The 17,760-nt window shown below is 38.6% G+C and overlaps 1 protein-coding gene across 1 annotated transcript in view; it reads left to right on the top strand.

The window, feature by feature from the left end:
* The first annotated feature begins 17,319 nt into the window (after nt 1–17,319).
* The window catches only part of nkd1 (NKD inhibitor of WNT signaling pathway 1), a 60,400-nt gene continuing 59,959 nt past the window's right edge, over nt 17,320–17,760 (top strand). The window contains exons 1-2 of the mRNA XM_049471009.1: nt 17,320–17,515; nt 17,655–17,687. Coding sequence (XP_049326966.1) covers nt 17,491–17,515; nt 17,655–17,687 — 58 coding nt within the window. The 5' untranslated portion in view covers nt 17,320–17,490. The remainder of the gene's footprint in view (nt 17,516–17,654; nt 17,688–17,760) is intronic.

Raw genomic sequence — 17,760 nt, 5'->3', positions numbered from 1 at the left:
GCTGACATGCCTTCATTCTTTACAGTGCAGAAATACAGATAAAATACCAATTTTAAACACATCACTGTGGTCAGTATTGCCATGGCCTGGTGACAGATTTAAGAGTGTTAAATGGGTCTTTTTTTTTTTTTACAATAAATCACTTTTTAATACACATAAACTAAATTATTTATTTTATCCAACCCTATAAAAACTCATTTTAGGAAGGTAGCATTATCACTAATCTACTAATGACTAACAGATGCACAATGAAAGAGAGAGGTTAAATTTAAATCCAATGCACAGAGAACACTAATAGGTCTAATAAGCACAAAGACAGATCACACCCATATTTGAGTTGAGTGTAAAGGCCTACTGAACTCAACTAGAGATGCTCACTGTTTCAAACTCTTGCAATGTCTTGGCATCAGGGAGCTGGCATTAATTTGTGGGAGAATCCTGCTAGTTGCAGGAGAAGTGGGACACTGTATAGGAGATGATACCAGTCTGTGTAAGTGTTGTAAGTGTTCGGAGTAAGTGAGTAATCCTAAAACCAAATGTACCTGTCAAAAGTCTGTTCTAGTTCCATAGCATTTTCAAAAACCTGAGTAATCTTTATCTCTTTTATGTGTCTCTTGCCCTAGAGTAGTTTCTCTGTCTCTTTGGGCTTCCTTATTTTTGTTGACCTCATTAGTAATCTGCATTTACACACACTAAACCTTAAAGTTTGTGGAACATATAATGTGTTGTGTTCAGATTGACGTCTCTCTCTCTGTATGTGTGTGTGTGTATGTGTGTGTGTATGTGTGTGTATGCAGCTGTGGAAGAGGTTTACCGTGATGTCCCATGGGAGCCTCTCCCTCACTTTGAAGCTTCTGCCTGTTTTGGTGGCTTCTCTTATCTCTTATGGAAATATCTCCAGCCTAAACCTTTTTTCCTCGCCTGCTTCCCCCCCTCCCCCTCTTTCCTCAGCCTCAATCTCTCTCTCTCTTCCTCTCTTTCAGGTTTTCTCTTCATCCTCTCCTGCTCTCTCCTGTCTTGTTCTCTGTTCCCTCCTCATCTTCCTTCTCATCGTCCTCTTGGTTTCATCTTGGCCTCTCTTCTCACTTTTCTCAACATGCTCTCTCTTGTTGTGTTTATCCCCTTCTCTGCTCTCTTTCTTACAGAGAATTTGGCCCAATCCCATTTCACTCCTTGCCCCTATCCAATTTCACTCCTTGCCCCTACCACTTAACCCTACCCCTCTGTTTTAAGGGTTTATGCCTGTATCCCATTTCTTATTGGCAGAGGGGTAAGGTGGGGACACATGTGTTTCTAAACTGAGATCTTTTAAAGATTTAAGCCCATTCCAAACTGTGGCTTATGAGCAAGTTTGCAGCATAAGTGGCCAAAAAACTTCAAAAATGAAGTAAATTTTTTGTTAAAAATGATGATAACCATAGTTTCTTCATAAACAGCATAAAAAACTGAAAGTAACACATCTCACAAGCTTGCTTTCAAGCTAGCTAAATCTCCTGTGCTTGCTATCAGCAGCCGGAGTCCGAGAGAGCACAACTGACCTTGCCCTTTTGGACTCTGGCTGCTGATAGCAAGCATCCCAAGCAATCCCAAGACCTGGGATTTAAAGCCACTTTGCTTTCCTTTTGGTTTTGTCAAATTTGTTCTTGTCTCCCACTTTTACTTTCCTGCATTCCCTCTATTTCCTTCCTTTTACCCTTTTCTTTCCCCCCAATTCAGTCCATTCAAGACTGATCTCCCATCATTATGTCCCTCATTATCCTGTCTTGTTGCACTTATCCGAGTTCCTGCTATCCTTCTTCCAGATTCTTTCCTTTCTTCTACTTTCTCTTTCTTTAATTTGCTTTGGGGTACACTTTAAATTACTTTTTTAAATTCTTTCTTTTTTCTAGTTTTATTTCTTCTTTCTCTCTCCAATTGTCTTGTTCTTTTTCTTTACTTCCTTCAAGTTCCTGGGTTCCTTCATGTGCTCTACTTTGTACTTTTTTATCCTTAGTTTTCCTTTATTACCTTTTTTCCTCCTCTACTTCCCTTAACTCCTTAAGTTTTTCCCATGTTCCTACTTTATTGCATTTCTCCTTTTCCTTCTGTTTCCCCTTTTTTCTCTTTCCAGACACATACCTCATTCCTAGGGCCCTATTTTAGCAATTTTTAGGCGAGTCGTCAAACACACACCTTTGCTATCGTAACGACAGGAAAAGTATGCATTACTTGGCTTGAAATGCACAGGACATGTATTAATTGTCTTAAGCAGAGGTGAACAATTACTAGAGCTGTGACGATTCACTGCCAAGATAGCAATGAACTTCTGACATCTGCCTAGGTTGTTTTCAATCAGTGGCGCACCTGTGTTTTTTGTTGCCAAGATAGCAATATGCCAGAAATTATGAATGTTGTGGAGGTGGTGGTTAGTTCACATTTTAGGGCTCTCCTTATGTTGTCCATATGTTCTTCTGATGCTCTGGAATCTCCATAAATGTAACGAGAACCCAGTTTAACTAATCTACAAAGATGAGCAACATGTCTAAGTAAGATATTTTTTTAAATAATAGAAAATAAATACATACTAATTATAACAAAATAGCCATTTTCTGTTTTCTACACCCATATAGTCACTTCATTGACCCTATAGGAACACCTTGAAACACGCAAAAGGTATATACTAATTCTCTTAAGCAGGAATGTACAATTGCTAGAGCTGTGACAATTAAATGCGAAGATAGCAATGAACGTCTGGCATCTGCCTAGGTTGTTTTCAGTCAGTGGCGCACCTGTGTTTTTTGTTGCCAAGATAGCAATATGCCATAAATTTACCTGAACACCCACTGACATATATATATTCACAAGCGCTGTTGCTATTTAAACAATGCAGGCATAGCAATGAGCATCTTACACTTCACCTTGTGCAGGATATAAGATAGAGCCCCTAGTATTCTTCTTTCTTCATCTTCTTCTCTTTTTACTTTTTCTTCCTCCTCTTTTTACTTCTTTCTCCTCCTCTTTTCCTTCTCCCCCACAACTCCGACCCACCCATGCCACGATAGACGGGGTAATTAACGAACACCATAAAGCACGCTTTCCATTAGCTTTGCATTACTGAACCTGGCAGCGCTGTCATTTTGGACAAAAACATGCAGCTCCTCTCGTTTTTTGATCCCCACTTCAAAGAGGGATCCCCCACTGTTTGTGCCTCGCCGCACTAATTGTGTCCCCCTTCTGGATGGGGCGAAAACCCCCAACCACTTCAAAAAGCAGCCAATGGAGAGCGTAGATTAGCAGTGTCGGTAGACTTTGCGCTGACCTGAGATCAGTTTTGCTGTTTGGCTTGTGAAGGCTACATTTAGGAATTGCTTTCAGGGCTTCAAAGCGTATTTGGCATTTTGTGGAGCTTATACGTGGGGCTTATATAGAACATCTAGCTGGCAGAACGCACTGTAAAATCAGAGCAGACTAGCTTAAACCCAATGGAAGCATTGTGCATTAAGTATAGCTACCAGCGACCAACTTAGAGAGTAGAAGAGAGAATGCACCAATGATTCTTTATTGAGAACTTCAGTGGAACCCATTAGAACATTGGGCAACTGTCAGCACAGATACTGAAGTATGTGTTATATGCTAGCATGGAATGAGTATATGGCTCTATAATAAAATAATGTAAAATAAAATAAAGCAGTCCAGGTACTGTTATTTTGGTGGAGACTTTCCTGGAAAAATCTTGTTGTGTATGGGTGATCATTATACTGCTGTAAAAAGGCAGCGAAAAGCTCGAGAAAAAATTTGACTAGACAAAACATGAACCTTTTGAGATAACGACTCATTTTATTAAACACAACAACAGTTAAAGTACAGTAAAACAATTGGAGATTAAATCCCAAAAAATAATTTTTGAAGTGCTTTAACTTTTTAAAGTTATGTGAATCTGGCAGTTGACCAATAAAAATCCTCCAAGATTCATTGGAATTAAACTTTTTTACACTGAATTTTGGAAGTTTTTATGGTTCTTCCTTAAAGTTACATTTCTGAGATTTGACATGTCACATTGACGTATGTGAATGACTGATAAGAATCGCTCACATATACAGATTTGTAAAAATTAAGAGACTACTTCAAAGGATATAAGAAAAATAAAGGCTAATTTTCCATCCTTGAAACATCAAAGATAACAGGGTATAGGGTCAAAATCAAAATTAAAAGGAAATATTAGATAAAACAAAGCATTTTCCTGGAAGAAAAAGAACTAAAACGACTCTTTACCGACCAGGATGATCGCCACCTCATTCGACTGTCACTCATAAACTGACATCAAGTGACCTACAAAAAGAATGGCAGTTGACAGCTATGGTAAACATGGTTTGAATCAGACTTCTAGATGTTAATCCCCTTATCAATGAGAAGAAAAGATGAATCAAAATCATAAGGATTGCACCATACAGGACAGATCTTCTTCTCTGATAAAACTGAAATGTACTTGGGGAAAAAAAAGTGCTGGTACCTCAGCTCCAATACCTCAGCTAACAGACGCTTCTGCTGACCAACATCATACCAGGAGGGACGTAGAAAGGAAATGCCATCAACCCGCCCCTTTTAACATCACAGCCAGTGGTGCTGAAAGAACGAACTTCTCACACAATATAAAGAATTCCTGCCAGATTCACATTATGTCAAAGTGGGGATTCCACATTATCCCTTGACAGTGTGATATACTGTATAAATGCATACATTTGCAGTAGGTTAAAGCACATGTGTGCACTGACATCATGGGGAAGAATGTGGGGAAGGAATGGTTTATACAGTGGGTATGGTCGTTATGTATACTATAGCATGTGTGCATGTGCAACAGTTTAAAAGACAGACATGTGAGAAGATTCCCAGAAGGATTATGGTCTGAGCAGAAATGTTGTGGAGGTGGTGGTTAGTTCACGTCTTTAGGGCTGTTCTTATGTCGTCCATATGTTCTTCTGAAGCTCTGGAATCTCCATAAATGTAACGAGACCCCAGTTTTACTAACCTATGAAAATGAGTTACATGTCTAAGTAAGCACTTTTTAAAATAATAGAAAATAGGTACATAAGTACAATTGTAACAAAATAAACATTTCCTAATTTTTGTCACTCCCATTAGTCACTGTTTTTAGCTCCATTGACCTTATAGGAACACATTGTAGTTTTTTATTTTAATTCCAGTCTGTAGTCCTGTATTTGACTCTCTGCATACTTAATATCATCATCATCATTCTCCTTTCACCCTTTTCTTCAATTATCAGGAACCCACAGGAGAGACCACCACAGATCCGGTAGAAGCTTAGGTAGAAGAATGCTGCGGGAGGACTGTTCTCAGTTCAGAAGTGACACTAAGGTGTTTAAAAACTCCAGCAGCACTGCTGTGTCTGATTCACTCACTCATACCAACACAACACACACTACTAACACAAACACACCACCACCATGTGTTACCCAGTGTCATTTCAGTGCTGAGAAAGAATGATCCACCCAAAAAAATACCTGTTCTGTGGTCCTATGTCCTGGCCAATAAAAAAAGCAGGGTGAAAATAGGGTAAACTATAGTCTGCAATTGTAGAACTACTATGTTAAAGCAGAAGTCCATATTATTTTGTTTCTAATCTGAAAGCAGAAGCATTTCTGAGTGGAGAAGGGATAAAACATTGTGTTTAATGGTACCAGTCTGTGTGTTGGAATGACCATCCCTGCTAAGCCTAATATATTTATTCTAAAAACTGGGGTATCAGGTCGCTTTTCACAGGAGTTCTTCTGGCCACGTCACACGTTTTTACGTACTTCTGTCACATGTACAGCCTCTAAAAGAGGATCCGGCTCAGTTTTAATGAACGCGAGTGGCTGGTGGAGCAATGGAGACTTCAGAAGAGGAAACTCAGAGCTCAGTAGCTCATTCACTCATAGTAAAAACTGTATTAAAAAGTGTGTAACTGAAGTAAAGTTTCTGACTGAGCGTTCTTTCTCTCTCTCTCTCTCTCGCTCTCTCTCTCTCTCTTTCTGACTGAACATAGCCTGGAATTGGATTCATCCTCTCTGGAAGGAGACCGCATCACATCCGCCCAGTTTAAAATGATTCTTCCACATGCTCTGTGCCATTACCCATTCTCACCAGAGAGGGCCCTTAATCCCAACATTTATGGACATCAGCTGTAAGTGCTGAAATTCTTGTTGAGTGTATTGGTGAGCTTTATTCTGCTTAAAAAAAGGTCAGTTGAATGTCCTGGCATGAGAGGTAACATATATTTGGTACAGGAAGTCCTGTGCACAATACTGATTTACACTGCCTGGCCAAAAAACAAGTGACCATCAAAAAATCACATACTCTAATATTTCGTTGGTTCACCTTTAGCTTTGATTATAATATGCTTTCGATGATTGTGGTGTTTCGAAACATTTCTGCTATCTTTCACAATTCCAGCCCCATTAATCCTGGCATTGTTATCTTGGAATATGGTCGCGTTCATCAGGGAAGAAAAAATCCATAGATGGAATAACCTGGTCTATATTCCTCATTTTTTGCAGCACATACTGTTGCTGAACCTAAACCTGCAGACCAACTGCAGCAACCCCAGATCATTTACAATAAAACTTTATTGCAAAATTATGCTGGAGCCATTTTGCCACTTAGTTGGATTTTAAAGTTCACAGAAATACCTGAACACATTTTTAAGACTGTTAAATATAAATGTATAGTACCCAATCGCTCTCTACATTGAGCACTCCATTTGGTCCATGTTATCTGGCTAAATATGAAATCTTCTCCACTAAATATTAATTTGACTTGCTTTTGAAGTCTTTTTTTTTTTTAAACTTCACTGGATCGGTACACTTTGAAAACCTACCAGCTTGTCTGCTGAAAAAAGCATGCGAGACCAATTGGCTTAGAACAGATCGGATTTCATGTGTTTAGACTCGGATGCATCAAATACTGTATCGTGTATGAGAAGACAAACAAAGATCGGATTTGAAAGACTGTCTGCGTGTCCCTTAGAAGCCTAAACTAGCGTGCGATTTGGTAGTTGAAGGGGTAAACACACTCTGAGGGCTCTGGGCCTGAATACTAGTAGCTGTGGATGTCTGCCTTCTTATGACATGAAAGGGAATTCTTAAGTGAAAGTTTTCCCCTCGTTTTACACTACAAGCCAATAACATAAAACACTAGCTCAGCATCCAGCTAATTAAAGAGGAATCTTTAAAGAAAGGAATCATCCGGAACAGAAAGAAAAAAATCGCTCACTAAGGGTTTCACTGATTTTTTTGTTTGTTTGTTTGTTTATTAGCCACTTTTGTAGTTAAGGACTCTTATAAAACCATGTTCTGTTGTGAACAAATGAGTGACTCATTTGAGTCTGTATTCATTACATATATATATTATATTATGTATAGGTAAATCAATAATCCATACATGTTGGGCAGATGGGATTTGGAGACCGGTCTGGTATGTGAGAATGTGTAATACAACTGAGCATGTTGAGAATGACTTTTAAAACATGTGGTTGCTGTGGTGCAGTGGATAACACCACTGCCTGCAAGTGAGCTACTGTGTAGGATACTGGGGTGCAATTCCAGGTCTGGGTAACTGTGCTACACCATAATATTATAAGAAATAATATACAAGGAATAATATAATAATATATTATAAAGGAATAAGGAAAAACTAACAAAGAACAGCAACCTAACCAACGTGAAAATGTACAAGAACCAACAAACTAACACTGAAAACACAGGGGCTTAAATACACATGGAGGGATCAGAAAACAGGAAACACCTGGGGACAGGTAATGAGGGGGCGGAACAAGAAATGAACAGGAGAACAAAGAGCGGGCCATGTGCTTAGGAAAGGTAAATAAACAAAAAGGAGGGCAGACAGGAGAGACATAGAACAGGACAAGAACGTGACATATCTACATGGTTGGGGTCTCTTTATACTTTATATTAATTAGTTTTTAGAATGTTACTTATGAGTTCGGCGAGTTGCTTTGCTTTTGCAGGTGTTGTGCTAAATTCTATCTCTCCGTCAGAATTTAACTCCCCTTCGACTACACTCACACTCCGCAGCAGAATGAGTGTAAATGATTGCCCTCAGATTTAATGTATTTCTGTTTATAAATATGGATTAATCTACTGATACAGTAAAGAAATTAATTCATTCCCAGTCTAAGTGATTGTGTTCATACTGCTGCTTGATATGTCCGCACAACAAGGGGATTCGGATTCAGCACAACACCAGTCCTTTTTTCTCTTGTTTGGTGGTTTAAAGACTGCCTCAACTGCCTTGCTTCAATTGGTCTGAAAATTCGAACCATCTAGAAAAGCGCTTTCACACTGCAGGCGAACCGGACCAGGATCCAGTAGATCCAAATGAGACCACCTGCTCACATTTTTGAACCAAACAATATATTCTATGGTCCAAAGACTATGATCGCAGGTTCAAATCATGTATCATGCTGCTTGCCATCAGCAGCCGGAGTCCGAGAGAATGCAAATTGCTTTGCTTATTCTGGGGGAGTAGATGGTGCTCTCTCCTCACTTTACTCCAAGTGATGCTGGTCAGCACAGGCATCTGTTAGCTGATGTATCAGAGCTGGGTCGCTGCACTTTCCAGCATTACTAGTGATAGGGGGAGTATCTATAAGATACAGACTACAGTCGATTTGCTCCAGTAATTGAAATGAAATGTTCACACTATATAAAAAGAAGCTGGATTTTCAAGCACTACAGGAAAGAAAACGTTTAAGAATGTAGTTACAAGATGTTTTGCATGTGAACAGTGATGTCTAAATATAAGTTTAAAAGAAATGGCTGTGTCACAGAGTTGGGTCCTTGCTTATGCTTAGGTTGTGTGCATACTGCATGCCAGGCTGTTGACCTCTGACCCCCAACACACACAGGCACGTACACATAGCTCTCTCTCTCTCTCTCTCTCTCTCTCTCTGTATCTCTAACACATACAAACACACTCGCTGCATGCTGGGCCCCCACAAAGCCCGGCTCCAGCGCTGTGGTCGGGGTTGTTGCTGTACTGCCCACTCACACGCACACACACACACGGCCTGCTTTTGTCCCTGCAGGAAGAAAGGCAACAGTCACATGTCCAGCAAGCACCCTGCAGCTGCTGGCCCTTTCTTTCTATCTCACTGTTTCTCTATCTCTCTCTCTTTCTCTCTCTATCCCTTGTTTCTCCTAAATAAAAATAACTAAATAACTAAAATAACCCATGTTGCCAGAGTTGGTAGTAACTATTTCTTTCTTTCTGTTATACTTTTATTGGTCACTCTTCTGACGTTCTGAGATTCATCGTTATGTTTCAGGACAAATGATGTCACTCTATAATCATGCCATCTTACGCTGTGAGATGCGATAGTGACCTTATACCTTTAAACAGCTCTTCTGGCCTGTATGGAGTGAAGGAAGCCTATCTCATCCACCACGTGCTTTTTCACCTTTTTTACATCTGATATGCCAAAAGAAATGGGACTGGAAAATAGTATTGAGACTATAATTTTGCCATGTCCACAGGATGCTAAAGATTGCTGCACTAACCTGTAGGATTTCAGTATGGGGCCTCCTGCAATTATATTTATTAGAATTCTGCAATTTTTTTGCATGGACAATTCTAGCCAGACACCGCCTCTTACAATCATTACCACCCACTAAAAAAGGACAAATGTACTTGCAGTTTTATTAACTATAATATTACAGTTATTTTACAATTAGGGTCAGGGCCATTACAAGAGACCCAGACTTGAGTAAAAAAAACAGTGCACTATCAAAAGAAAAGTGGCTTGAGTAGAAGTGGAAGTAGTCAGGTATTAAAAAATGTTTTGTACTCACATATTGCAAGTAGTTTATTCTAAAAGTCTGTCTGCCCTGTACTAAGAGACTCTATTTCCCAGCATTCTCACTTCCTGGACTACAATGACTCATCAGATCATGTGACACCTTGGCGTTCCGTTTCGCCCAGCTACTGATTACCACCTGGACATTTTAGTATAAATACCCCTCTGTTTTCTTCTCAAGTTGAAAGTGTTGGATCTAGGTTCCCAAGCTCTTCTTCCTCACGTTTCTTTTCTGTTTAGTTCTGCTCTGTGTTTGACCTGTTTCTGTTTATCGTTTACTCTCTTGCCTTGCCCAGGTTATTGTTGTTTGTTAGTTAGTTGCTGACCTTGCTTGGGTTCTGGACTGTTTCATTTGCTTATGCCCTTTCAGCCTGCCTACCCTTGTACCAAAAATGCTTTCCTTATTAATTCTGGTATGTTGCTGATTTATGCTGCCATTTGGTTACTGACCCTGTCTGCTTTTGACTATCCTTTTGTATACAATCCCTCTGTCAATAAACTGTGTAAACTACATCAGCGTGTGTCACTCCTGATCCTGGTGTCCATTACAAGGGATTTGACCACTTGATTCACTCAGTGATAAGGAACTTTTTCCAACCCAGTGACAGTGCAGAGCATCTAGTGCTCTGTGGGTTTGGAATGATTTGTAACATGTTTTAATTGTAACGAGTAACAATGCAGCACATAAACAATATATCAGAGTAAAAGTATTCATTAAACTCATAGAAAAATATGCAGTGAAGTAAAAGTGGAAGTAGAAGTAAAAATAATACTCCAGTATGTACAGATACAGCATTTTAATACTTACAGTACTACTACAGTAGTGTAGTAGTTCTACTTTGATACTATACATCTCTGTATATTCACATATATGGCATCCACTATCAGGCTTTGTTCAACCTCACTCACAAGATAATTTTTCTCCACCTATACAGGTGTGAGCTTATCCAAGTCGTCCTGAGATAACACTTCATGACCAGTTTAGATAATGCTATGTCATGACCTTTGGCATGTCAGTGTATTATTAGCATTAAGAGTATATATATATATATATATATATATATATATATATATATATATATATATATATATATATATATATATATATATATATATGACAGAATTTAACAAAAAATAAAGACCCTTTACAGACATAAAAAAAATGCCACCAAGAAAGAAAGGAGAGGAGGCGAAATGATAAGATGAGACGGGTGATAGATAGAGTGATAGGTGTCTCAATAGAAGAAGAAGAAGCTGTCTCCTTACTCCTTCCAGAACGTGGCGATGATGTTCTACAGCTCTGACATTCTTTATAACCCGCTGGAAGGTCCTGGAACATAGCTGAAGCTGTTGGCCTACGCTGATGTTTTCTATATCGTGGGAACTCTGACAGACACTTTTTTTGCTAAGTGATGAAAAGCGTTAATGTATAAGACATCATTTGGGCGAAAAAAAAAAACATCTAAATTGTCCCCAATCTCCCTGTTTCTCTCTCTAACACACACATACACTCACACACACCCGCTTCCTCCTCATGCAGGCTTCAAAGGCACTGATGGGAAAAGCCATCTCTCAGCTGCCCGCATCAAAGCACAGGAAGTGTGTCTGAGAGACTGGCCGGCTGTTCCGTGCCCCAGTATTTGTGTGTGGGGGTAATAATAACGTGTGTGTGTGTGGTGTGAGGAGATGCTCATCTGATGGTGTGCTTGTGTGCGTGTTTTTGTGAATATGAGCACGATGAGTAATAATATCAATGTTGTGCTCATCGACACGTGCGTGTGTGTGTGTGTGTGTGTGTGTGTGTGTATATCTGGGTGGTTCAAAGCCAGTCTGAGTCCTCTGCCACAGAATACATTGAAAGGGACAGGATGTGGAAATCATGGAGATTCACACAGTCACACACACACTTGTGTATATGTGTTTTCCACAAGAGTTTGGGGAGTATGTGTCACCTATACGATACCAGTCAAAAGTCTGGACACATTCAATGTGTCTTCTTTCTTTTTTTCCCATTTTCTCCTCAATGTCCAAGGGCAATTACCCAACCCACTTATTAGAACTCCCCCTATCACTAGTGATGCCCCAACACACCAGGAGGTTGAAGACTAACACATGCTTCCTCCAACGTATGAAGTCACACTCCATCTCTTTTTGAACTGCTGCTGATGTAGCATTGTCGTGTAGCATCACAGTGCACTTGGAGGAAAGCGCACCAACTCAGTTCCGATACATCAGCTCACAGACGCCTTGTGCTGCAGACATCACCCTTTGGAGTGATGTGTGAAGAGAGCATCATCTATCCACCCAGAGTGAGCAAGGCCAATTGTGCTCTCTCAGGGCTCACTCAGAGCCCTTAAATTGTAAATTTAATATTGAAAACATTAAAGCTGTTCAGGAACACATGGAATTATTTGGTAAACAAACCAGAATGTTTTATACATAAGCTTCTTCTAAGTAGCCACATTTATCGTTGAGTACAGATCTGCACACTCTTGATATTTTTTCAATTTGTCAGATGTCATTTTTCAAAATGTAGCCGACATTTAACATTTCTCGATCCACAGTGTCACAATATATTGCTTAATTAGTTTCATTCATACAGATATATAGCATAGACACAATAATAAAAACAGTTTTGTTTAGCTTTAGTTGACATTTCCACACTACCATATACTTTAGACAAGGACACAGCTTATTAGTTGTTATGGGTCAGTACTGACCGGCCCTACTGATGGTCTGATCAACAAAGCTTGCTTTCGACATTCTAAAATGCTAAACTTGAAGCTTGTAGTGGAGTAGATTAACTCAATATTTAAAAGTAGAGATTAAAGTTTAGATAAAAGAGATGAAAATCTCAAACTTTTAATTATTAGGACACTTTATAAATGTTACCTGCAAGCACTTTTTTTGTCACCCTCTCTGGCTCTCCCTCCAAAGGAAGGGCTGCTGACTCCTCCACCTGCTGACCAATGGGAGACCAGGCTGGTGTATTGGGGGAGGAGACAACTTTTTAAATGCAGGAATCCAAGATGGCTCCTGGAGGGAGAGGACTGTAATTATCCTGTGTGCTGTTTTTTAGTTATATTTTTAGTTTGATTTTTAGTTTAAACCGCTCAGTTTGGATATTTTACCAGAAAGTTCCTTTAGTTGTTGGAGTTTTTTTACTCTATGTTTCAGGGACCTGTTTTGGTTTTAAGGTATTGTAACCATAATTTTTAACTTTTTGTTTTATAAAATTTAGTTTCTACCACCTAGGTCTTCAGGCAGGTGAGAATGGGTACATCTACAGCTCTGGAAAAAGAAATTAAGAAACCACTTCAGTTTCTGAATCAGTTTCTCTGATTTTGCTATTTTTAGGTTTATGTTTGAGTAAAATGAACATTGTTGTTTTATTCTATAAACTACAGACAACATTTCTCCCAAACTCCAAATAAATGTATTGTCATTTAGAGCATTTATTTGCAGAAAATTTGAAATGACTGAAATAATTAAAAATATTTAGAGCGTTCAGACCTCAAATAATGCAAAAAGAAAATATTACATACATATTCATGAAGTTTTAAGAGCTCAGAAATCAATATTTGATGAAATTACCCTGGTTTTTAATCACAGTTTTCATGCATCTTGGCATGTTCTCCTCCACCAGTCTTGCACACTGCTTTTGGATAACTTTATGCCACTCCTGGTGCAAAAAAATTAAGCGGTTCAGTTTGGTTTGGTGGCTTGTGATCATCAATCTTCCTCTTCATTATATTCCAGAGGTTTTCAATTTGGTAAAATCAATAACATTTTATTTTCCAGAGCTGAATGTTTTAGATGTTTCACTTTTTCTCTGTGTAGTCTGCCTAGGCTAGAGAGTAGCAGCACCACCCAATGTATTTTAGTTATTGGTTAGGGAAGTTTAGTGTAGTTGGCAATTGTTTGGTTTATTTTGTAGATAGATTTTTGTCCAGTTTTGTTTTTTGTTTTTTTTTTCTAGTGTTTTTTTACATTTTCCTCATGCTTTTGCTTGACTTTGTTTTTTTTTTAATTATTAAAATATGCCATGTAATTGAATCCACAACCATGAACTCTTCTAAGCAACTGGCTAGCACTTTGGCAAGCAGTTTCCTTACTTAATACTGCACTTAAAAGTTCTGATGGAGGACAAGTGGAGGTCTGAAGACCAAGAACAAGGTAAATCTTAACTTCTGAGGTGGTACACTGTTTTACTGTGCAGCTAAACCTGCACAAACATTTTCCCTTTTCTTAGCTTTGTGGTATATAGTGATTCACTGAGTAATTTATTAATGGTTAGAAATATGAATGAGATTGAAAAAACAAACTTCTATACAAATGTTTAGTCTTACAATCCATATGTCCACATACCAGTAGAGATTCTTTTTCTTTTTTTAAAGCTTTGACAATTAAAATTCAGTCTCATTAGGAAGAATTGTTGCAACAAATGACAATTTCATAATTTCACTGCAGAAATGCCATGTTACTTTATAGACTTTGCTATCTTCTAATATTACTTGGAGCAGTTTTTACTGGGTTTCTGCTCCTATTTCTGGTAACAAGAGCAGACAGATGCAGGTTTACTCATACACTCAACCTTACTGACCCAGTGGAAGAGTCTCAAGACATCTGACAGGATGTCTCAGGCTTGCTGAACCATGACCATATAATACACACTCGAAAGGCTCCTGTCTTCCCCCAAGTCCCTGTTGGGGTGGTGCATGATGTTTTATACGGTTCCTGACTGTCTCAGCCTGAATGGTAACAAGGCTCTAGAGAAGCCGTGGAGACCCAGGGGTCAACTTCAGAGGGTGGAGGTCAGATCTAAGACTGTTGGCAGCAAAGCGATAGGTGGTTATTATCCCATGTTTTATGCTATATCTGTGACACATTATCTCATTTATCCATGTTCTACTTCAGCAGCCTTCTTTTTTTCCTCATTAAATATTGTACATGAAGAAACATGTAGGTTTCTTCATTTTTAATTGAATAAAAAAGTAGTATTTAGCAACTTAGCATTAGCAAAGTTTCACAATGTAGGCTTTCACTCACTTACCAATCCATATATGGAAACTAAAGCTGTCCATACACTACACGACTTTGAAAAGACTCTGAAAACACCATCTCACATCTAAAGACTTGTCACAGAGTAGTCACAGGCTAAGATTTTGCCAAGACTGGGGATCACTAACTGCAAGACTGCAACTAGCTTCTTTCTGAGATTATTTCCCATCATGCTTCTGGTGGAGTTTACATACAATACATATTACATATTAGGATACAAGTAATGTGTATATCAATACTATCATTTATCAGAGACTCACAAATTGTCCACGTCAACGGTTTATTTTTCCACAACACTCTTAGTTCTTGATATTTTTTAATAGAATACATTTTGTGCAACTCTGCCTATAAGCTCCCCCCCTTTTTTTGCTACAATCTTGTTTCACTGCTATACATTTGCCATTGTTTAATATAGAATTAATGCAATAAAAAACATCAGTCTTGCAAAATCTGTATTTATTAAACTTGTTTGTATTTAAAATAACACTGCACAAATAAATGTCTGTGCAAAATAAAATAACTGTAAATATAATGACTTTAAACTGTACATATTAAAGTAAGAACCATATAAGGCATATTAACTGCAAATTGTTTTCTTTTTTAAATTGTTTGTAAAGAGTTATGTGAAACATAGTCTTGTCTCCTCCCATAGCTCTCCTATTGGTTGTTGAAGATAGGCAGGATGGGCAGTGTCCACTTAATGTCCTCTGAAATCTCCATCACTTATCTGGGAGTGCAAACACACCAGACAGTTCTAGGAGATCAGTGCACACAGTCAATTTGCTAGTTTTAAATTCTGAACTTAAAAATGTAATATAGGGCTTAGAATATAGCGCAGAATATAAGTAATATAGAATAATTTGTTAATATGGGGAGTATAGGGCAGGGAATGTAGAGTAGAAGAGAAAGCACGGGGTGATATAGGGAATGTATGGTGTTATAGGGATTATGTTGTGTATATGCTGTTTGTCAAGCAATAAGAATACAATTATTGAAATGGTACATATTATTAATCGATGCACTAGAGGTGCTTACAGCTTTATAGTCATTGTTTATTTAAAAAACGCTTTTTCCTGTTTTTTTTTTCTCCACAATCTTGGTATATTGATTCTCTGACGTTTTCACCTCTTTCTAAACGTAGTGCATTAAAAACTCACTGTCACTAGGAATTATACTCTCTAATATATACAAAAAAATAAAGATATAAAAAACATACTGAAAAGATAGCTAAACAATATTCCCCACATGTAAATGCCATGTCAGTGCAATCTATGTTTGTTACAGGTGATATTTCTCTTGGTTTTAACACCACTTAAAGGCAGCATATACTGTAGTCTAAAGAAGAAAGTAATGTGGAAAAAACGTCTTACAAAAATGAGTTACTCTTTTTGTACATAAGAGCAGAGATAACACAACTGGGCTCAGGAAAATAATAAGCCAGAATAAAAAATCCGTCAAAGTTCCGTAGTTCTCCAGGCGTTTGGAGCTTTACTTCTGAATTTAGCAATGTCTTCTTCAAATACATTCTTAAGTCGTGCCAACAGTTACAGAAACAACAAAGCTAGTCATCCGGTAACTCCAAATACTCGTTTATTGTATTTTCTTCATCTGTGTTGTATTTTCTGAGCGTATTCTTCTATTCGGGCTGCAGCAGAAGCAGCAGAAGACGCTCTGCTCGGCTCTGCGCTGCTCTTTTTATAGTTGGAGACTCTAAAAGAATCCCGCTCTTCGCTTCTTTCATGTGCCGCTTTTGGACCCATGAAAGGGGGCGGAGCAGCGAGGCGTCAATCATTGCTTTATTCACACCTGTATTCGGACTAACCCGGTGTTCTGTCGAGTTGTGATTCCCGTCGATATGTGCTTTCTGAAGGCATTGCGCATGCGCCGAACTATACGTTTTAATAATTCTTCGGGATTTTTTAAAATAATAAATCTGTTTTTTTTTGTGATTTAAACATCCTGGACTTATTGTTATTGCACGAAAGTGTAAATGGAAATTAATAATAATAAATAAAAAAAATATATATAAAAAAAATACAAAAGCAGCTTGACTTTACCATGATACAGTGATTTATGTTTTTAAAATATTCTAACAAACATCTACTTTGACTTCTACTGAAAACATACTTTAATATAGTGTTGTTTTGCAGTTTTGCAGATCTTTACAGTTAAACATACCCTAAGGGAACACGGTTTGACAGGGTCCCACAACTCGACAGAACACCGGCGTACCTGGCGAAGGATTGGACAGTATCGCCCTGCCCCCTGTGTTGCGATTGGCTTAGCGGACTTCTTATAAATCAAGAGGGGTTGGGCCATTAGCAAATCTGACCAATTGTAATTGAAGGGGCGTGGTCTGTGCGGAATGCAGGCGGAGAAGGAGAAGTGGAGGGAGCTGAACTGAACGGGGATCAAAGCTTAGCTGAGCTTCGTCTGTCTGTGTTGGATATACCGAAGGTTCGTTCACTCGCTTTTTTGGACGGACGCACGGAAGGACACTTGCCGCGTGTGAAAATACCGCTTCTTTTCTGGATTATATTCATTCTTGATGTTTTGCTATTCCACCCCGATGAGGAGAAATGGGTAAACTTCATTCGAAACATGGTAAGGCTTTTCCTTATCCTCTTTTTGGGTTTAATTTAACTGAAGTAAAGTAAAGCAATATAGTTAACATGAGTTCCCTGGGACTAACCTGTGTGACCGTGTCTTCTTTCCCATGCGAACTCTTTCTTTTCCCGGGAAGCTGCTATTTGTAAACCACGGGAAAGCCCTGAAGGTGAGTAGATTTAGGTTAAATACTTCAAAAAAAGAGGTGTTGCTGGTTGTTTCTGAAATAAAAAGCAAACTCT

Source organism: Astyanax mexicanus, chromosome 23 (assembly GCF_023375975.1).
Source record: "Astyanax mexicanus isolate ESR-SI-001 chromosome 23, AstMex3_surface, whole genome shotgun sequence".
Taxonomy (NCBI): Eukaryota; Metazoa; Chordata; class Actinopteri; order Characiformes; family Acestrorhamphidae; genus Astyanax; species Astyanax mexicanus.
Note: the sequence above shows the minus strand (reverse complement) of the source record. Positions and strands in the feature narration are given on the sequence as shown.